Source organism: Wolffia australiana, chromosome 1 (assembly GCF_029677425.1).
Source record: "Wolffia australiana isolate 7733 chromosome 1, ASM2967742v1".
NCBI lineage: Eukaryota > Viridiplantae > Streptophyta > Magnoliopsida > Alismatales > Araceae > Wolffia > Wolffia australiana.
In genome coordinates this window covers 3180359-3201664 of record NC_135835.1, presented here as the reverse complement: position 1 = coordinate 3201664, position 21306 = coordinate 3180359, and the positions used below count along the sequence as shown (strand labels likewise).

At 41.4% G+C, this 21306-nt stretch overlaps 3 protein-coding genes across 3 annotated transcripts; 2 read left to right on the top strand and 1 right to left on the bottom strand.

Annotated features, from left to right (window-relative positions):
• The first annotated feature begins 1390 nt into the window (after nucleotides 1-1390).
• On the top strand, nucleotides 1391-15374 carry LOC144701777 (structural maintenance of chromosomes protein). The gene is made up of 17 exons (XM_078573538.1): nucleotides 1391-1696; nucleotides 2337-2549; nucleotides 4057-4152; nucleotides 4426-4478; nucleotides 5416-5512; nucleotides 7954-8027; nucleotides 8336-8453; nucleotides 12276-12386; nucleotides 12618-12694; nucleotides 13362-13428; nucleotides 13798-13863; nucleotides 13937-14044; nucleotides 14121-14251; nucleotides 14335-14401; nucleotides 14473-14540; nucleotides 14611-14698; nucleotides 14776-15374. Exons 1-17 carry the CDS (start codon nucleotides 1547-1549, stop codon nucleotides 15130-15132), a joined length of 1941 nt encoding a protein of 646 aa, XP_078429664.1. The 5' UTR covers nucleotides 1391-1546; the 3' UTR covers nucleotides 15133-15374.
• Nucleotides 15375-17094: 1720 nt separating this feature from the next.
• On the top strand, nucleotides 17095-18365 carry LOC144701786 (uncharacterized). The gene has a single exon (XM_078573550.1). The coding sequence runs from the start codon at nucleotides 17631-17633 to the stop codon at nucleotides 18168-18170; it is 540 nt and encodes a 179-aa protein (XP_078429676.1). The 5' UTR covers nucleotides 17095-17630; the 3' UTR covers nucleotides 18171-18365.
• A 34-nt stretch (nucleotides 18366-18399) lies between these two features.
• LOC144713883 (uncharacterized) lies at nucleotides 18400-21261 on the bottom strand. The gene is made up of 5 exons (XM_078588616.1): nucleotides 21090-21261; nucleotides 20474-20541; nucleotides 20241-20370; nucleotides 18535-18641; nucleotides 18400-18459 (listed from the first exon to the last, which is right to left on the bottom strand). The coding sequence occupies exons 1-5, from the start codon at nucleotides 21259-21261 to the stop codon at nucleotides 18400-18402; spliced, it is 537 nt and encodes a 178-aa protein (XP_078444742.1).
• Nucleotides 21262-21306: the final 45 nt, after the last annotated feature.

The following is a 21306-nucleotide window of genomic DNA, read 5'->3' as shown; positions in this document are numbered from 1 at the left end:
TTATCACATGTCACATGCCCGCATGTCTTGTCCGCATCACGTCAACATACTTTGTCATTGTTTCAATTATTTTTTTTACAGGTGTCTCTATCTCGGTCTCCCTCTCTCTCTGTCTGGTGTCTCTCCCTCAGTCTCTAGGTCTCTCGGTGTCTGCCTCTCCATCTCTCTCTCTCTATCTTTCTCTATCTCTCCCCTGGTCTCTTGGTCTCTTTATTTGTGTCCGAGAGTCACTCTTTGTCTCTCCCTCGGTTTCCTGGTCTCTTTCTTTGTGTCCGAGAGCCTCTCTTTGCGTCTCTCCTTCTTTCTTTTATTACATGTTCTCTCCATCTCCATTTTATCTCTCTGGGTCTTTGTCTCTCTGTCTATCTTTCCCCCTCTCATCTCACTAGGTCTCTCTCTCCCTCCTCTCCACTAATTTCTCTATCTCCTCCCTCTCTTGGTTTCTATTTGTCTCTGTTTCTCTCATCTCTCTCTCACTTAATCTCTCTCCCTCTTATCTAGCTATCTCTCTCTCTCTCTCTCTCTCCTCTTTACTAGTCTATCTCTATCCCTTTTATCTTTCTAGGTCTCTATCCCTCCCTCCTCTATATCGGTCTATCTCTATCTCTCTTATCTTTCTGGGTCTCTCTCTCTCCCCTCATCTCTACCTGTCTCTATCTCTCTCTCCTCTCTATCGCTCTCTATTCGTCTCTCTCTATCGGTCTTCTCTCTCCCTCTTGTCTCTGTTGATCTCTCCTCTTCCTCTCTCTCTCTCTCCTTATTCTCTTTTTTGGTATCTCTCTCCTCTATAAAACAATCACCATCTTCATTTGGGACGAACATCCCATCACATCACCTGTCTAACACCCTCCATCACCATCACGTCTCTTGTTACCAAATTTTTGACACGTCGTCCGTCACTGTTACGTCGCTCGTCACCATTTTTTGTCACATCATCCGTCACCATCATGGCATTCTAAAAGGTCATCTGTCACTATCACATCACCCTTCATGCCTACATCGCAATGACCAATGTCACGATAGATGACGTTTGGCCGTTCCCCAGTCCACACACCAAATTGCATGAGACTTTGATTCCCTACTCCTAAATTGACACTCAAATATCACCCCAAAACACTGACCCTAAACTTTATCCAGATAAACCATCGTAAACTGTGTAGGATTAAAATCTAAGGAAAATCATATCTTCCACATCAGAATACCAAAAATTCCACCAGTATATTTATGTTTTTATCTAAGGTATGATCATTCATCTGGCCTTAAATTTTCAAAGAAAACAGGCAGAAAAAGCAACCGAGCTGGGCCCATTTAGTTGGCCCAGTATAGTTCATCACAGAAATAATGGGCCGGCCCATGACCTTGAATTCAGGGTATATATAGCAGGGCGAAACGCGCGCGTGGCGCGTCGAAGGGCTGGCTTGGTTCTGACTTCGTCCTGAAATCCCAATCTCGGTTCTTCCTGGAGCTCGATCTTTTCCCGTGATTTCAATCTTCGTTGATCTTGATTCAATTTCCTTGTTTGGTGGTCGGCTCGTCTTTCCGGTCCATGTCTTGGCTGAGATCTGCGGTCAACAAGGCCGTCGAAGTCGGCGGAAAGAACAACATCACTCGCACCGTCAGGAACTATGCGGATACTGTCGTCCACCATGCGGGCCAGGCCGTCGCTGGCGGTGCAAAAATTCTTCAAGAACGCATGGTAGATCGCTGTTTATTTTCATCCCCAATCCGTGTTTCAACTTTGCATCATATTCCGGTTTGCGACAATTCTATCGAATGAATCATGACCTTCGAGTTTCCGGATTCCTTGCAAGTTTTTTCTCCAACCGGAGAATCAATTCTCCATGTCGTTATATACGGTATAAAGCACCGAGCTTTGTTGAAAATAGGAAATAATTTTCTCAATTTAAGAGTTCACTTTGCTGTGTGAAGTTTTTGTGCACCGTAGGGCGAGGACCCGTTTTTCCAAAGAGGAAATTCATCTTTTCTCTTTGATGGGGATTCGTTTTTAGAGATGACTCAGAACCGTGTGAATTCGTGAGATTCGGATTCGAGAGACGAGGGATGTAAGATTAGTTTCCTTTTAAAATCACTTTTTTTTATTGATTCAAACTCTAAAACTGATCCGTTTCGCTCGGATGCGGACTTGGATACGTCTTTTTTTTTAATCCTTGAAGAGAGAGGTAATGTGTTTGCATTTCAGTGCGAACGCATACATCCTTTTCCGATCTGGCTAAACGATTGAGATTAAGATAATAACGAAAAGATGGATGCGTTTCTCATCTTGCTAAAAGATGATACTTGCAAACTATGTTAATTCCTGAAATTGTGATTTCCAGGTGGGACGAAATTTCAAAAGCTACAAGCAAACGATCAAGAGATTGGAGGAGGCTGCTGTATCTTGCAGAGGTTCGGAGAGAATCCAATTGCTGAGGAGATGGTTGGCTGCTCTGAAAGAGATCGACAGAGTGACGGGTGGCTCATCGGATAATAAAACCCTTGAACAGCATCTCTCTTCTGACGGGCCCACATCTCCTCGGAGTGTTTCCCCGGTAAGCAGGGGAGTATATATTTTTTCTCTTGCAATTTTTTTTTCAAGAGAATTATTCTCTTGTAATTAAGCCGTTCATTTCGTCGTGGATCTAAAAATATTTGTATCTACTTCAGTTTCTGGGCTCAAATTTTATTTGAACATGACTTGTCTATGTACGTTATAATGCGGCGTACGTTTCAGTTTGGGGACATAGCTTACAAGATGCCATGAAATTAATGCTAACTCAGCCAAGACAACACACTATAAGGAGATGCCAAAAGTGTAGTAATGATTTGTGGCCTCATTGAGGGCTTTAATTTTCTCCATCCCTCTTGTTTCAAAAAAAAAAATTTTTTTTTCTCCATCCTTCCTTTTGATTGTCAACAACTTCCGAAGGTTTTTTTGTACAATATTACACGCAGATATGATACCTATCTTTCCAGCGGGATGTCCGGTTGTGTGTTGCATGTCCTGATACTATCCGAGTCTGTCTATCTCCGAAATTGAGCTTTCATTTCGATAAGATCTTTGTTATATATTCTTAAAACAATGATCTTTCTTATATTTTGTCAAAAAGGTATGCACAGTGTGCATTTTTCACTCAAATGTTGTAATATTTATGGCGCAGAAATTTGATATCACGTGGTCAAGTTCTATGAGATTAATCATGCACGGCGACGTGTGGACATCTTAAACAGCATTTCAAATCTATTCCAACCTTATTTACTTCAAAACTTGTTTAGATGAAAAGTCATTTTTCTGGACTTTCTCAACAAAATAATTTGGCCATCGGATGCCTTTGAGAGCCCTCTACACCTACCATTTCTCCATACCTCCCAGTCCTTTTGAGATATCGACGTCTTTTTGGTTCTCTGTTTTTATCTCTTCACTTCCTGCATGGTCTTCCCTCTTCACCTTATTACTTTTAAGTTTACTCAAGAGATTCCCTTGGAATTCCAGCAATGAACAAGAATATTAATCAATCGCTGACATGAGACAGTAATCAATCTGCAAAAAATATTTGGTAAGAGGAAGAGATCAGATGAAATGAAGATGGAAAGATAGACATACAAAATGGAAGAATCGGAAGACACCCCCCTTCTGGTAGCAGGTTTCTACCACTTCCAGCCTTCAGCCACTTTTGATTTGGATCTCCCGCCTTGCCATTAATTTATCGTGCCATCCGGCACATGCCCTTCAGCTGGCATGCGTGAGCGCCCCTTGCGATCTCTTGCCTCTTTCTTCAAAAAGGTTCTTGGAAGGACTTTATCAGTACCCACTTTGACTCTTCAGCTCCCTGCACGACGGGGCCTGGCCTTTATTCTATAGACCCCATTTCTTTGTTAAAGTTTAGCGGTCGGCCCAGTTCCAAATTGTTGCTGATGGGTAAGTCATTGTTGTCTTATTAATTGGCCGTCATGAGAAAATATGATAAATTGGATAAATTATTGTCATGCATTGAATCGAGAGTGTGATATGAAAATATGTGAGATCTATATAAAAACTCACTGTTATCCACATGGCAGGCTCTTTTCTTTGATCCCGACAGTGGAGGCGAAGCGGTCAACTTTCGAGATGTATTCTTACATAGTCAGGCATTGGAGGGCATTACATTGTCAATGGTATGCCTCAGTGAATCTTATTTTTCTCTGTTTTCTTTATTGTCCCTTACAAATTGGCTCAATTGTGTAAATCCAATTACACGTTACTACATGTGTGCATGGTAGGTTCTTGAGTTTTTCAATTTGCACCCAAAAAATCTCCTATGTAGTTGCACGAATTATAAAATTTTATCTCATTTGAATGGAAATAATGGCGGTGGACAAAAGAGACACTTGTTACATTTATTTGCCAGCGAAGGGTAAGAGTGTCTGTCTCTCTTGTTTTTTGGTCAGATTCTTGAGGCTCCAACTGAGGAAGAAGTCTCTCTCCTTCTTGAGATTTTTGGGTGAGTTCTTTAAGATTTTATTCCTGCTGATTGGCTTTCATTAAAAACTATGTATTCCAAACGTAGAAAACTGTATCATTTCTTCAAGCGATTATCCATTAGTGGAGATTGGAGCATTGACACTTTTTTGGATGAATATCCTGTTTCCTTCAATACAGCAGATTTATGTTTTCAAATAGACTTCATTTTTGGTGATCACTTGGGTTTCTGTTCTTATTTGTTCATGTTTGCTTAGTCTTATTTCGTCAGATGCTTATGCTATCGCCATAAAGTTCTTTTTTCATGTGGCAGATATTTTCCAGCCGTATGTACCAACAGATAATGTATCACAATCTCTGACTTTTTAATTTCAATTTTAGACTTGTAAATGATTGGTATTTTGCTGACCTGCATTAGAAGTCAGTTTATGTGTGGCAGGGCACAACGATTGTAGGCAGCATTCGTGGTTTTAATAAATTGGAAAATGCATAGTATATTTATTTGTTTTTTGGGATGCCCTTCTCCATTAAGGTTTTTGGAGAATCTAGGACCTGAACAATTGGAATCCTATCAGCTATATCGCTCTGACTAGCTTCTAGTTTTTTGTCGTCAGAATGTCCAGGATCAGTTGTTTTAACAATCACATTAACTATATGTACTTTATTTTCTCTTCCTTAGGTCCGTGGAATCCATATCATGCAGCCAAATTTTGTTAGTGAGATGAAAACGTGGATGTTATGTTATCTTTTTAGCACGAAACCTTTGTATCCATTGTCTGCAGGGAGTTTGTATTGATCTATTTTACTAAAAATGTATTTCTTGGCATGTTAGTTCTTTTGTTTTGTTTTGATCTCGATTGACACTGTTAGCTTATATAGTCTTGATGTATATGTTCTTGTTTTTTGGGGCAAAATTCATTGACGATAAGTTTTCATCTCATTTTTTGAAATGTTTGTAGTTTCTGTTTTACTGGAGGGAAGGAGGTTCACAATGCTGTAATAAGTAGCATCCAAGATTTGGCCAAAGTATTTTCAAATTATGAAGACGAAGTTCTGGTGAGCCTATCAAACGTGGCTTCAAGGGGATATGAATTTCTTTAATGAATCGCTCATTTTTCTTGCTTCATCCTTCATATCATTTGAAATTACATCCGTGGTTTCAATTATATTTTACATGCTGTTCGTGATTGAATCTATTTGCACGTTCAAGATTTCTAATGTGGGAATGCCTTTGGCAACATTCATGGGTGTAGTTGCGTAATTACTGTTTGACGATAAAAAGTTTCATTTGAGAACGGATACTCTGCTGATCTGTTTTATGAAATCATTCATGGATAAAATATGAAGAACCATATTGTACTTGTCTCTCCGTTGAATGCAGATGTCATCATAAATTGATATACTCTTTGAGCTTTTTGGCTTGAGATCTCTTGGCAGCGTATTTATGTTTGACGCTGTTTCTCTTTCTCCTTCACATCGTCGTTGCTGCTTTATCTTTATTGTAGTTACTCTTGGCTGCACGTGTTTTTCCTTTTTCTGATACTTGCACGCTCTCTCTCCCCTATATTTGGCACCTAATTATTTTCAGTGTTTTTGGGGAAGGATTTTCTTACTTGAGTACCTTTGGCTTCTCTGAAGCACAATTATTTTTTGCCATTCACTGTCTCAGAGCCGTACAGTTGAAGCTCTTCTGTGAGGTTTAATTCAGTGATAAATCAATGTCATTTTGCGATGGTATTTGCCCAGGAATCTTTAAGATTTTGGATTTCTGGTCAATAACGAGTGCAAACAGAAAGGCAATGTGATTTCTATGATTATTTAGAATAATTTGGGCCACTTTTGAGGCCAAAAAGACACTATGGTTGGTAGAGTATCCTTATGCCTCTTTTGGGGTGGGGGCGGTTGATGATTTAAAGTGTTGAAAACAAAGAGCGTAGAATGATACCTGGTTGATGCCAATGCTTGTAGTGATATCATCTGCCTAAAATCGTTGCCATTTCAGTCCACTGTTATTTCCTTTCCTTGCCCAGGCAGGTGGCCATAAATTTCCCCTGTGAGCGTAGTAGTAGTATTCGTTGAGCCTTGAACCTTTCCTCTTATTTTGGACCTTGTAAAGCTTTATATAATCATCACTTTGAGGGTAAAATGTGATAAAACCCAGGCAAGGTCTATCGAAAACGCTGATATCCTTTCATCAAAAGAAGATTCAACTTCTAATTCAAAATATTATTTCCGATGATTCAGAGTAACAAGGTAGGAAAAAGGAGAGATAATGAAGGCTTAAGAAGGAGGAAAGATAGAGACGGAGACTGGAAGATGGTTGACTCTGGGAGACAGGAGAAACCTCCCTCTAAGCAGGGAAGATCATCTGCAAGAGGAAGTAAAAAGGGTCATGTCTGAGTGGAGAATGAGAGAGTAGAGCAATAGGTAACTCACGTGTCTGCAATGTCATACCCTTCCAAACTCGTTCCAATCCTTAAATATCCAGGTTCGGAATGCTTTTGGGCTGGGTTCTCTTACCGGGCCGGCGTCATTCATAAACGTGGCCCAGAATCTTCTCAAAATGTTGTGTAGATTTTGTAAAAATGAAGTTCTGGACATGGAGAATGGGTGTGCATCATCCAATTTGACATTCATTGAATTATCAGATAAAACTCCTGAAATATCGATCCATGCTTTAATGCTCTGAAAGTCAAGATTTTTCCATCAACAATGGTGTAGTTTTTTGGCATGGATGTCCAAATCGGAATCTTGGGAAGCATTTTTAAGATTGTAGTTAATAGCACGAAAACAAGAGAGACCTCATACAAGTGAATTTGGGCCGGGAGAGAGGAAGCTGGAAACTTATTAGAATGGCATGTTCGCCAAAGGTCTGTGTAATATCACAGGGTTGAGGCTAGTGTTGTGCTTGGTATACATGAAATTAATTTGGGTCGTCAAGGCTTACCTGCTGAAGGTCACTTTATGTCTTGTTTTTGCCAAAATGGCGATATTCTTGTTCAGACAAGCTCGCCAATGTCCTGAAATATAGATCCATATTTTTTTCCGTATTCATGTAGAAACAATGTTTATGAGAGAATTTTCGAGGAGGAGACCGTTTCCTTTGTATAACAAGATGCTTACTGATAAGGTCCTGTAAGGATGAGGTTGTTTATTAAAAAAGATTGCCTAAAATGTGAAACTGGATATTATGTGGCTTATATAAAAACAATTCGGCAGTGGATAGCACTCTTGGCGGTTTTACTGTTACCTTGAAGAAATGCACATCTAATCCGAGTCTGGTAGAGTCACTTACAACACATGAACTAATGTGGCATTTAAGATTGTGTAGATAATTAGCTTATTCAACCTTGTTTTTTCATGCTAAATGAAATTCTCTTTCCTGTGCCCTAGCTTAGTAGCTTTTTTCCTTGCAATAATTTATTACTGTTTTCCTTCTTGTGATGTTCAGGTTCAAAAACACGTACCTTGTAATCTAATTGACGTTGCATCTTCAGGTAAAAAGGTCGGAGTTGATTCAGTTCGCCCAAAGCGCTGTTGCTGGGCTAAAGATAAATGCAGACGCTGCAAGGTTTTGATGCAGATGTCCTTTATATTTTGGAGTAAAATTTAATGCTCCTCGTGAAAAATATGGCAATTTGTAGAAAAGTAAAGTGCATCGTTAAGTTCTAAGTGTCATTCATAATACAGTTGTATAGATGAATATTGTGATTTCTTTAGTGATCGACTGTGAGTTTTTGACCTTTTGCAATGAATTATTTAAAAACTCCAGTGGAGCTCAATGTAATTTTCCACTAGTCTGCTTATCACAATAAAAATGGAAACTTCCTCTCAAAATCTCGTCAATTGTTGTGCTCATTGGCATGTCTTTGGTTGCAGATTAGATGCGGAAGCATCGTCCCTTAATCTGAGGATCGATGTATCAAAAGTTCAGCCTCTGAAATCAGCTGATGACCAGTTCAGAACGTCAGAAAGGATCAGTGTCATGGATATCGAGGTAACTGATTGCGTCATATTATTTAATGTACCCTTCAAATAATATCCCAGATGTTAGAACCACAATTCAAATTTCATCCCATGGTTTGCTCTTTTACTTTGGCCTTTCTGGTTTGTGATTTTTAATTTGCTTTAAGGGAGCATGATTATCTTCTTACTACGGTTTTTCTCATTAGATACTATTACATATGTTAGGCTCATTTGCTTCTCTTGATCGCCTTCTCTCTGGTCTTGTAGATATCAGCATGATAAATCATTGTCTTCTTTAGTGAAGTCATGGCGCATGAAGTATAGAAGTGAGAGATAATGTAGTTAGTTTAAGAACATATGGTGCAAACACCAATTAGTGCAATCTTGGAATCATCAGCACAGGTAATATTAGGAAGACAACAAAATCCGTGAAGCACTGCGAGGGGCCTTCCCCACTCTGTCTCCCCCCTGTGCACGTATCTCCTGATAAAGCCCCAGAAGGCCTCATCTGAGGAGACATCTACCCGTAGGATCTTCTGCAAGGCTCATATTGCCTGGGTGAACGGTCACTCAAAGAATCAACGAGAGCAGTCTTCCTTGCCCTTGTGCACATAGCACACTCTGCTGTGGCGTCTGGTAACATTCTCTAAGGAGCAGAATCATGTCACAAGTTGCAGCCTAAGGAGCAGCCATCCAAAAAATGCAATTTAAGGGAACCTTCTGTACCTATAAGTTTGCTCGTGTCAATGATTTTCAATTCCTCGATCTGTCCCTCCCTGATCTTCGTGCAGGCATCCCGCATAAAAAATGAGGTACCTCTCCACAACCAGCCATCTTGTGCACTGCTCAATGGTCTCAGGTATAATAAAGACTGCTACATGCTTAAGAAATATCCCTCTCTCTGGTTCAACAGAACCCATTCAAGATCGGATCCCATATGCGATCACAGGAGTCCCTAACTGTGGCATGATTGTTCTGTGAAGTGGAGAGGAGTGGAACCTCCTCGTGTAGAATGCCTCAAGACTACCAGTCGTCTAACCAACATTGAAATAAAGAACTGTTCCCTAGTGTGGGGCCAAAAAATTCACCGATTTGAGGTAACATCTTCCTCATACTATGCCTGAAAATAGATGCCCCTCTGGCTGAAACCGGGAGGATCAATAATTGTCCTCCAATACCTTTGGAACCAGGTCCTCCTCAGAACTTTTAATCCTGCAGACCCAACTAAGCAGTCTGCTAACCACATCTCAGGAGATCAAATTCATCTCATTGCTGTTCCCTGACCCAGAGCCTTTCCATAAGAACATGGGTAGTGTCTCAACAGGCAATCAGTTTGTGAAGAGGAAGAATGGAGACTAGTGAAAACAAGATAATCAGTTAGTCTCAATAGGCAACTAAGTGGGAATAGTGAAAAATAGATCTGAGGGTAGGAATGGAGAAGTGGTGTCGCTAAAGCCATCACTGCAGGATAAATGCACTAGAAACATCTGATTATGGCCTGAAAGGATCTGCCTGCAAAAAAAAAACCCAAAAGAAAACTCAGAACTGATAGCTAATCGCGTTGGTTCTGTCTGACCTTGAGATATGTTGGTTGGCGTTGTTGAGTACATCAATGTCAGCCGATACAGACCTTACAAATTCTCAAAATAGGAAACTATATTGATACGATCCGTATCGAATTGGTAATAAAAAGATCAAGAGATGCACCTTACAGATGTAATGTCGCAATTCCAAAGCAAGATCCTTCTTCAAAAATCCTAGTGGACACAGATCCTCCTGTAGCTAGCTCCTGTTGTTGGTATGAACGTTCTCAGAAGACCCTTGCTGCATACAACTAGTCTTTCCAAGATCTCCCACACCCTCCAAGAAGTCTAACTGCCAGCAGATGCCTTTCTTTGAGGTCTCACCTATTATTTATAGGCATCCTTTATTCCCTTACCACTCCCAGTCAAGACCGGGAGTTAGTGGCCATGCCAGCACCACATGGGGCATCAGGTCCACTGGTGCCTGTTGACCGGTCAACGTTCTTTATTTGGCTCCCCCTTCTTTTTCTTTTCTCATATACTCTTAATGAGAACCGTATCACATATCTGCGACATTGGGATTCATGGAATTCCACTGAGATCCTAATAAGCCCAAATATTCCCGTATCCCAGTCTTGAAATTCCTGGTCTTTTCTTGAGATTGAAGATAAACTGCTTCCGCTGAGCTCAATGGTTATTAATTACTTCCGTTAGAATGGAGAATGGCTGTTGTTGGGCCCAAAGCGGTAGTGGACTGCATGAAATTATCCAAAAGTCTTACTTTAATCGGCCATATCTGGCCGTCTTTGTTTAACCATTAACTTAAATGTTAATGGATGTAAACAATAGCACCCGTTGGTAAATACAATCCATTAGCAGTCCGTCTACCTGATGCCAGTGGATGTCAGGCAGTGTGAAACTGTCAGCTGTGGCAGTTTCTATTGTTGCCTGTTATTGAAATGGTCACGTTTGTACAGCCAACTGTTGCTGGTGGATACATCAGGATCAGTAGCTATACTAAGCGATGGCAACGGCAACAAATAAGAGGTGGCAACAGTCAGACTGGTGTCGAGGACATTCATGATGTGCTACAGGCAACTGTGGCACGACAGACTCGAAATCAACGAGGGGAACTGACAGTTTGATAGAATCCCAGACCACTCCTAGGGGAATTTCTGTCTTTAGCCCTTAGGTTAGTATTCTATAAATGCATGCAACCACGAAACGAGGAGCAAACAAGAAGACATATTCGTCTGAACCAATTTGACAAGAGGAAGGAGGCAGGAGTGTGTGGAGGGGACGATTAGTACAGGAGATGCTCCTTACGAGAGGTCGGAGTTGGTGTAGGGGGGATATCATATTGAGAAGGTGCACATTCACGGATCTGGGGCTGTACTGCCACTGCTTGATTGTACTCATCCATTTTCTCAATATATACCCTTTAGTTTGCTTTGTTTCTTTCAAGAATCACATCTTCGATGGAGATGATCATAAAAAATGTAGAATATTTTCTAGGATTCATTTCGGGAAGGTGGAATGTCAGTTAGAGAAATTCAAATTCTAATCTGGGTATCTAGTTCTAAAATGACTGGATGCCCAACTCACTCACCTCCCAAGGTCAATGGCTGTAACAGGGCATCGTCTTCTACCGAGAAAAGTACAGCTCTACATCGAAGTCTCTATCGCAGTGCTGGAAACTAACAGTGCTTTGATAGGCAGTGCATGGCCAGAACCCTAAGTCTCTGGCACCATGTGAGAGTAAAACCACTTTTGTAGAGAAGAAAATTATATACCTGAGGAGCATCTTTAGATGAAGGGCAAAGACAATATGGTTAAGACCAATGCACATAACGTACGTAACAGATAAGTGAGATAATTCTGATCACTCTTGCTACTTCATGGTACGTCTCGATCTTTCTTCTATCCAAATGGTGTTTTGGGTCAACGCTCAATATGATTTGGTTGGGTAGCCTCACTTTACATCGAAGCAATAGGAAATACAAAATATTGAAGTTCCATGGAGAGCCGTACCATGCATTCATTCAAGTCTGAAAAAATTACGTCTGAAGTTTGGTGGACCACAGACCCAGTCTTTTCTGACTACCTATCCTCGCATCTTAAAACAAACAACCTTTGATGAGATCTGCTGAGATTTTTATACCACGCTCATACATTATGTAACAGAAACCAACGCGCTTCAACCTCGCTAGTTTTCCACTAAATTGGCAAGTTAAACTCTGGGATTATAATTTAATTTGAAACGTTATGGCACAACATAATGACAAACACTCGTGATCTCATGACGTGAATTGACTATTATCCTTTTTTAGGCTTTGAAGGACGCACTTGCAGAAGTTAAGCTGTGCTCCAGGTTGGAGAACCTTTTGCTGAGGAAAAAATCTATAACTGGTGGAGATTCTTTGGAGATACATTCTCAGAAGGCATGCATTTCTCATTTCTTATTTTTTATACATCTGAACTCCAGATAAATCGGAAATGGCTCGCAATTACTTGGTCGCTCAACTTATTGATGTTTCCTCTGACAATATTTTACGAGGTTGCTTCAGTTACATCACGAAATATACAGATATTTTAAAGTTGCCCAACATCGTCATTGTCCCATTTACTTGCAAGGTCTATGACGGTGTTCTTGTTCTCGAAATCCAAATCAGGTCGATAAACTGAAAGTTCTGGCTGAATCACTGGCAAATTCCTCGATGAAGGCAGAAAAGCGCATCGCAGAGCACAGGTATGATACTGTTTTAACTTTCATTCAGTTACTGTGAAGTTCCTTCTTCGTGAGCTACAACCAAATATTTTAATTCAAACTTCATAGTTTGACGAAGCTATAATATTACGGAGAAAATATGATAATTTCTCTTCTCTTTCTTCACTCATTAATCTCCCTTCCCTCTGTTGTTGTCATCTGTCTTCTACGTACCTCTGAAAAAGACCAAAGAAAGAGTCTCTTTTTTCAAATATATAAGAAGGCCTCTACGTAAGATTATTGGTAACCCGCATGCTTCATATCCTTAGTTCCCGTGGACTAGTGTGAGGTCTTCTTCATAAATACTGAAAAGTAATTGCACATGAAATGACGCAAGAACGAAGCAGTGAGAATAGTAGACAGGGAGTAGTTTCATCATTTCGGGCGAGAAGAGTTATAAGCACTTGAAAGGGGAGAAGAAAGAGACGAGAAAAATCATAAACCCGCTCGTTTCTTATTCACTTCAAAAGGTTTTCCGTTCTAGTCTAGCTGATTTTCCCCCTCGATTGCATCAGATTCACCGTTGATGTTTGAATCGTAGGTTTATGTATTTAAACATGTCGCAATTTATTGAAATCATTTTTCCATTCTACTTTCTTTGGGTTGATTACAAACCCGTCCTTTTAATTCTGATTCTTTCTTGGAGCAGAAAACAAAAGGAGGAAGCTCTTTACTTTCGGGCTGCCAAATCCAGTGGCGTCGATGAGGCAGAAAAGGTATGCCGCAAGAAGAAGAAAAATATTCACACGATCTTTTGAGTTTGAGTCTTGAAAGTATTTTTAAAAACCTTGCCTTTTCAGAAGATGAGAGGGAGAAACTGTTTGTTCTTTATATTTTCTGAATTATGCTTTTTAAAATCTGCTTTGTTTTCTCCATCGTTGCGTCATCATCAATAAAAATTGGATTCGCCAGTAAGTCATTATTTTCCTAACTTGTGCGTTTCATGATGAAGATTTGTATTTCCGCGTCAGTCATCCATATCTTCAGTCGAGTCACTCATCTTTTTCTCAAGTTTGTGCTGTGAATGGCTTTTGTGAGTAGCTCACTGTTCATTTCAATATTTGTGAGAGTTAGTGTTTTTATAGGATATCATGACCGAGATTGCTGCACTGGAAAAACAAAAAGAAGAAATTGAGGCTGAATTGAACAAGGTACACATCTCACAATCAAACATTATCTGAATTGAACAAGGTACAATTCTTCACAGTGAAAACGGTTTTACAGGTGACTCTTTCTTTAACCGCTGCTCGCGGGCGACTTAACAAGATGAAAGAAGAGAGAGACCAATTTGACGAAGCAAGCAATCAGATAGTCGCCCATTTTAAGTCGAAGGTGACTTATCTCGCTGGAAATTACTCGTGTTCTGCTTAGAAATTACAGATAACATTGTGTGGCCATCTGCTTTTAGGAGGATGAACTTTCAAGATCCATTGCTTCATGTAAAGTAGAAGGAGAGGTCGTTAAAACCTGGATCAATTTCCTGGAAGATACCTGGGCGCTTCAGTCATCCTTTAACGAACAGACGGAGAAGCATATCAAGTTTGTGATGCTTTTCTTTGTAATCCAACGAAAAAAGATATTTTTTTAACCAAGTTCATTGTCTTTTTTTTCCATTATTCTAGCGATGATTTGGAGAAGTACGGTCTCTATTTCACACAGCTGGTGGCCGGCTATCTTTCCTCACTCAAGGTACCAAAATTGTTGTTTTATATTTTATTTATTCGATTATTTTAGTATTGCTCTTCTTTGTTAATGTACAGGACGAACTGGACTCCTTGATCTCTCGCATGAAGACCACTGCGGACAATCTGAAGAAACTTAAAGACAGGTTCTTTGCAGAAGAGAAATTTTATTTTAATGAGAAACTTAATCCAGAAGAGGTTTTTTTTCATGGGCAGGTCTGAAGCAGAATTCTCAGGAAACTTATCAAAAGATTCGGATCCAAGAAAGCTACTCCAGGAGGAATACATACAATCCGAAGAAAAGGTATTAGATGGAAGATTATAACTTTCATCTAATCATGAAATTTCTCTCTCTAAAATATCACTCTTTGACCGGTGCAGATCATAACCGCCTTCAGCGTGGTGGACAACATGAAAGAGCTCTTCTTCGCCGGGCGGGCCAACAACTGCAGGGGAGATGACGGCCCAGTCATGCAGCAATTCGATGCAATAGACCGCATGAGAGTTGACTTTGAGTCAACGGAAAGGCCGTTCCTTGACCACACGGAGACCGTTGACTTGCCAAAGCCAAAGGCTCCGGCAGAGCGGCTCGACCCAGATGCCGAGCTGGCACAGCTCGAGTCAGAGTTCGGCAACGTCACCGGAGATTACTCCGCCGAAGAGATTGGTGGGTGGGAGTTCGACGAGCTCGAAAGAGAGCTCAGATCCGGCGACCAGCCCCCACCACCCTCCAAGTAAAGAAAGGGAAAAAACATACTCAAGCCATTTGTCTGTTTCTTTCTTCCCCTTTAATTTAATATACTTCTTAACATGACCAACTTGTGAGGCTATAGTGCACGGGCTCGAATGGACATTTTTTCGTCCCAGGGACAAAAAAACCGTCCCGTCCAGGGCCTCGGATGGCAGGCGAGACATAAATCAGTCCCGCCCTGATGTACTAAATTTGTCAGCTGATGGAAATGTGGTAAAATTTCATTTTATGAATTTTTTCCCGAATTTTAAAACTTCTATGAATCATTCCACATGTCATGGAATCCGCCAGTTCCCATAAGGAATGGTTCTGGGACTACCCAAAACATTGGGAGGGGACGTCACCAGGGAATAATGTGGGGTGGGACGAAAACCTTCCCAAACTGTCCAGCATCTATAGTTCCGGATCGTCCCGGTCGTGGACGATGGAAGGGACAGGACGAATTTAGTCCCGTCCAATGTCCAGAGTAAGTTCAGGGACGAAGGGCGGGACAGTTTTTCGTCCAACGATAAAAAAACCGTTCCATCCAATCATACCGGGACGTTTTTACGTTCCATCCAGTCGTCCAGGGACGAATTTTCATCCCAAAATTCATCCCGGACAACAAAAACCCATTTTATATTTTTAATATACTAATATAGATTTTTCTAAGTTTTTTAAGGAAAATATGGAGGAGAGAGAATGCAAATGGACATATGTACAATTAATTCTGAGCGGCATCGATTTGCACGCGCGAAAAAATACAGGGACCTCGATACAAATTGTCATAGTGAGGCCACATGGCGAGATCTCAACCGTCGGATGTGAAACCAGCCTTTCATCCGCATCCGTCAGTCCATCATCCGAGACCTCTGGACGGACTGTTTTTTCGTCCCACGGGACGAAAACTGTCCCGTACTGCGGTCCCCGAGACGAATTTTCGTCCCGAAATTCGTCCGTATTCTCGGACGCGACGAAAAAATCGTCCCACCCGTGTCCCTGAACTATACCAGCATCCCCGTCCTGGGACGATCGTGCACTATACTTGTGAGACCCGAAAGTTACGACACAAAAAATGAATTATCTGGGTCCTAGAATTTCTTCACTAGGAGGAACCCCACCACTTGGCCCCTACTAAAGGAACCCAGGCTCAAAAACTAGTCTGGCCCCAGGATCTTTTATCATATTAAGGCCACGTGGCGGGTCCCCATTGGAGACCGAGGGAGCCAGTCAAAGCCTCTGGCTCCCTCTGCGCCCGAAACAGCGGTGCGCTGTACCACTTGAATGGGTGCCCTTTTTTATACACACTTAAAAAGAGCACCCCCTTTCTTTGTATTATTCACTTCAGCTCTGACACCCCTCGTCAAACGAGAGGGCGTATTTTTATAAGAGGAAGGGAGGGGGTAGATCTTCCCCCCCCCCCCTCCCTCTCTTTGACTCCAGAGAAAGAAAGCCTGTGCCTTCCGGGGACCTGCCACTGCTCCAAGACTGTTCCTCCCTCATCTCTGTCTCTTTCCTCTCAAGGGTAATTTAACCCTCCATTTTCTCTTGTTTTTTCCACCGCTGATTTAATCTCCTCTTTTCCCCTTTATATCCCATCTAATATACCCATGTCTTTGTATTTCCTCTTCAGGGTAACCCTACTTCTTACCACTCTCCCGGGGTTTTACGCGGCTAATTTAATCTCCTCCTTTCCCCTTTAAATCCCATCTAGTGTGCACATATCTCTGTCATTCCTCTTAAGGGTAACCCTTCATTTTCTCCCCACTTCTAACCTCTCTTCTGGGGTTTTCCGCCTCTAATTTGACCTCCTCTTTTCTCCTCTAAATCCCATAATACACCCATCTCTGTCTCTTTCCTCTTAAGAGTAACTCTTCATTTTCTCTTGTTTTTTCGTTTTTCCCCACTCTCCTGGGGTTTTGCGCCACTAATTTAATCTCCTTCTTTCCCCTATAAATCCCATTTAATATACCCATCTCTCTCTCTTCCCTCTTAATGGTAACCTTTCATTTTCTCTTGTTTTTTCCCCACTCTCCCGGGGTTTTCCACCACTAATTTAATCTCCTCCTTTTCCCAATAAATCCCATATAAAGCACCCATTTCTCTCTCTTCCCTCTACAGAATAAGCCTTCATTTTCTCTCGTTTTCTCCCCACTTACCACTCTCATGGGGTTTTCCGCCACTAATTCAATCTCCTCCTTTTCCCAATAAATCCCATATAAAGCACCCATTTCTCTCTCTTCCCTCTACAGAAAAAGCCTTCATTTTCTCTCGTTTTCTCCCCACTTACCACTCTCATGGGGTTTTCCGCCACTAATTCAATCTCCTCCTTTCCCCAATAAATCCCATCTAAAATACCCATCTCTCTCTTCCCTCTAAAAAATAACCCTTCATTTTCTGCCCACTTCTTACAACTTTCCCGGGGTTTTCCGCCACTAATTTAATCTCCTCCTTTCCCCTATAAATCCCCCACCCCCACCACCACCACCCACCGCCTAGAGAGAGAATGGGAGAAGAAGAGAGGGACGAGTACATAGAAATGGACCTGAGCGCCGCCGCCGAGCCGCCGCCGCCGCCGCCTTCCAAGGAAGAATTCGAGTTCTGCATGGGACAGAGAGATGACGTCAGCTTCCCGGCAGACGAGCTCTTCTACAAAGGCAAGCTCCTCCCCCTCCACCTCCCCCCCCGGCTACAGATGGTGCAGCTCCTCCTCCAAGAGCCCGCCGCCAGCTCACGCCACGTCAGCGGCCACCTCACCCCACCCCGGCCCACCTCGCCACGTCAGCCCTGGTCCAAGACCCTGAAGCTCATCAAACTCTACCTCAAATCTCTCCTCCCCAGTAAGACCACGGCTGACGTGGCCCCGCGGTCCCGTCACCGCCGCTCCTTCTCCGGCGTCCTCCGCCGCCGCCCCTCCTCTTCTTCTTCTTCGTCTTCTTCTTCTTCTTCTTCTTCCCTGAAGAGAAGTAGCAGCGGCGGCTCGGCGGCGGAGTCCCCGATCCAAGGCGCCATCGCCTATTGCAAGAAGTCCGCTGCTTCAGCCTGAACATAAATCTGGAAAAATAAAAATTAATATTTCCGGTTTGCATGGGTTCTTTGCTCACCTTTCATGGCGAAAGTGACGTCACTTTCTGCTGCCGACAGCGCTCAGTCCAGTTGCTCTGCACTCGGTCAATCTTTTAATCATGTTTAGTAATTCCAAGAAATGTGACGTCATTATTGAACGTTATTTGTTTTGGGAGATCTTCCGCGATGGGCAGATTTACAAGGGGTTTTTAGTTTGACGTGAAAATTTGGGCTGCGTCGGAACTTGCGCTCTGCAGTGTAACGGTCGCCTGATTTCGGTTCGAGAACAGGGGAATCGATTAGAGAATGGGTGTATTTGAAAAAGATGGTATATTAATTTTTACCTTTGTTTTCTCGTTTTTGCCGATGTAATCGCACAACCGCTTTCCCCGCATAAGTTGTTTACCCGCCCACAGTAGCTGAGTTTCTTCCCAGTCGAGCGGAAGGAAACCTGGGAATCATTGGAAATGAAAAAAGATTCAAAAACTGATGGTATTGGTGAGCAGAGATCTCAAAAAAAGAGAGATGATGATAGAAAGGCAGCTTGAAACTTTCTCTTATGGACGCTGCTTTTTTTCCACTATTTGAAGGGAAAATACCGAAATACCCCATGGCAAGTAAAATGATGGGAATACCCCGAGGAGTATCCGCTGCCGGTTTCAAGCTACTATGAAATTTCAAAGTTTCTAATCTTTGATCTCTAACAGGTTTAATGTAAATATTGCAAACTCACATAGAATTCCTAATTCTTGAAAATAATAGAAAAGAGAAACTTAATTTACAATTTTAGAATGAATAACTTCAAAGAATAAATAGAGAATATGGCAGGCCCCCCATCTTTAATCCTTTTTACTAAAAACACAGTCTCATACTGAATTTTGATTAAACAAATCGAAAACAAAAGGTACGTGAACCCCCCTAAGTCCCCCTTGGCCAAACAGGGGCTGTTCTCCCTCTAATTCACCTCCCGGGATATGAAGTTAGTCCTTTTTCTTGTAATCGAATTTCCATAGAGTTAGGTATGAAAGTCAGAAGGAAGTGAATTCGACTTGGGTCATTTACCTTTCTTCTGTTTTAATCCGCAAACTCTCCAAACCTTATACCTGTAGTCAGAATATCCTTTTAAAAGAAAGCCAAGCCAGCCTAACTTTAACTTTCGAAAAAATAATTAAAAACTTTATCAAAGTACTGAAACGGGCCCCTTCTCCTTTATGTCACGTATAAATTCTTAACCCAAAATAACAAACGAAACAAAAAGGAACCTCCGCTAACTAGTTTAAAATTCATAATTTAAAACAAATCGAAAACTAAAACGCTAGGTGGGCCCATCTTTACCTTCTACTAAAAATAAAAAAAGAGTATCGTACTTATTTTGATTTTAAAAGAAAAAAGGTTTGTTAAGGAAAGGTACGTTACCCCCTAAATCTCCGTCAATCAAGACAATCTTCATTTGTTCAAAACTAATCATCTCTATCTTCATAACATTTAGCAGGTGGGTTTGTAAAACACTCTTAAGTAGGAGTTTTAGACTCTATGCTCTTTTTTATTTACAGGGTATTTCAAAAGAAAAAACGGAGTAAAAAAGCCTCGACGTAGCCTACACTATAAAGGAGCCCTCTGGCCACTTTTGCTTTAGTAAATTTGACCTACTTTCCACTTTCCAGGGGAAACCATTCCTACCTTGAAATTCTATTATTCGCTAAAGGTCCAATTCTTTACATTTATTTACTTGCTCGCCTCAGACTAGATAATCGGATGATTAGTAGAATCTGAGGCTTGGAGGATCCCTTATTGGACTACCAAAATAGAACGTAAATAGCCGAAATAGAATCACACGATCTGCGCATAAACTGATATGTAGTAGATGTTACACATTTCGGTTCCTGATTGTGTCACAGATGATTAAAGATAGTTATTTAAGTGAGATACTCAAAGTTCTACTCTGGACAGAAGATAACGGAAAGGCTTTAATGCCTTCTATTTTGATGAATATGAAGCTGAAACTCATGTTGCAGATGATTATAGAGATAAAGGTTAGCAGCGTGCTCACCAGAGAGGAGCTGAGACAAATTAACTTGAGACGATTCTATCAGCGGTGAAGCTGCAATTTTGTTCTCCAAGCTTTGGACACGCTCCACCAGAATATGAAGAAATAATGGCCTTTTATGCACCACTTGTTCCTAATTTACCAAAACAAGGTAGCAAGATGAACATTTTAATTGTAGTGCCTTTGAAGAATATGACGAAAACTAAAACAGGAGAGGGCACGGTAGATTCTAGCACCTTTGAAGCATAAGCCTCAGCCTCCGACGCACATCTAAAAAGATCAGCTTTCAAATCTGTCCAAGTTTCTGTCGTCATAAGAAAGAAGAAGCGCACTCAATAACTGCTGGTGAGCCAATTGTCATTCAAAAGTTAAAGTATAATTAAGAGAAAATCAAAAAATTCGAGCGATCTTCAAAGCAAAAGGATGGGTTCAGGCGACTAAATCAGAAACTGGTGAGTGAAAAAAGCCATTTGGAGGCTTTAACTCCTTTAATTAGGTCATATAAACGCTTGAAGTTCCGCATCGGAACAGTGAGAAACCATCGAAACTCATAAAAAAATGAGTTTCAATATCCGTGACGGCCAATTGGGAGAAAAATTATTCGTCACCAGCAAAGAGAAGACCTATTGCGATGCCACGAAGCGACAACACTACCTTCATTTGGAGTTTCGCGCGACAGAAACTCTTCAAGAAAACTCAGAAGGGAAATCGAGCAGAAACACGAACTATAATCAAATCAAGGCGGAAAGATTCAATAATCCATCACAATGGGCGTATACGTACAACTATAAGGGGAAACAAAGAGACGAGAGAATCAAGCTAGCCGGGAAATGAAAGTGATTAGAAGTGTACCCGGAGAGGAGTCTTCGAAGAACTGCTCTTGGAGCCGTAGCGAGAGATGTCTTACCTTGCGCCTAAGATTCTGAATAGAAACGACAGCAATCGTAACACCCTCGATTGTTGATTCAACAGAACAATCGTAGAGAAACCCGTCTTCTCCATCCCTAACATGGAGTATCACCATTCTTCCCACTCTCTTCGTCCCTCCCTTCCTGCCGTCTCGTGTTCT

Bases quoted from the DNA above. Each gene is read 5' to 3' on its own strand.
- LOC144701786 (XM_078573550.1), top strand. From the start codon at position 17,631: ATGGGAGAAGAAGAGAGGGACGAGTACATAGAAATGGACCTGAGCGCC.
- LOC144713883 (XM_078588616.1), bottom strand. From the start codon at position 21,261: ATGGTGATACTCCATGTTAGGGATGGAGAAGACGGGTTTCTCTACGAT. The intron at 20,371-20,473 runs GTGCTAGAATCT...TTGGTAAATTAG, and splicing joins CTGAGGCTTATGCTTCAAAG to GAACAAGTGGTGCATAAAAG. The intron at 18,460-18,534 runs GTAAAAATTAAT...AACCGAAATCAG, and splicing joins GCAAAAACGAGAAAACAAAG to GCGACCGTTACACTGCAGAG.
- LOC144701777 (XM_078573538.1), top strand. From the start codon at position 1,547: ATGTCTTGGCTGAGATCTGCGGTCAACAAGGCCGTCGAAGTCGGCGGA. The intron at 14,045-14,120 runs GTGACTTATCTC...ATCTGCTTTTAG, and splicing joins TCGCCCATTTTAAGTCGAAG to GAGGATGAACTTTCAAGATC. The intron at 14,699-14,775 runs GTATTAGATGGA...TGACCGGTGCAG, and splicing joins ACATACAATCCGAAGAAAAG to ATCATAACCGCCTTCAGCGT.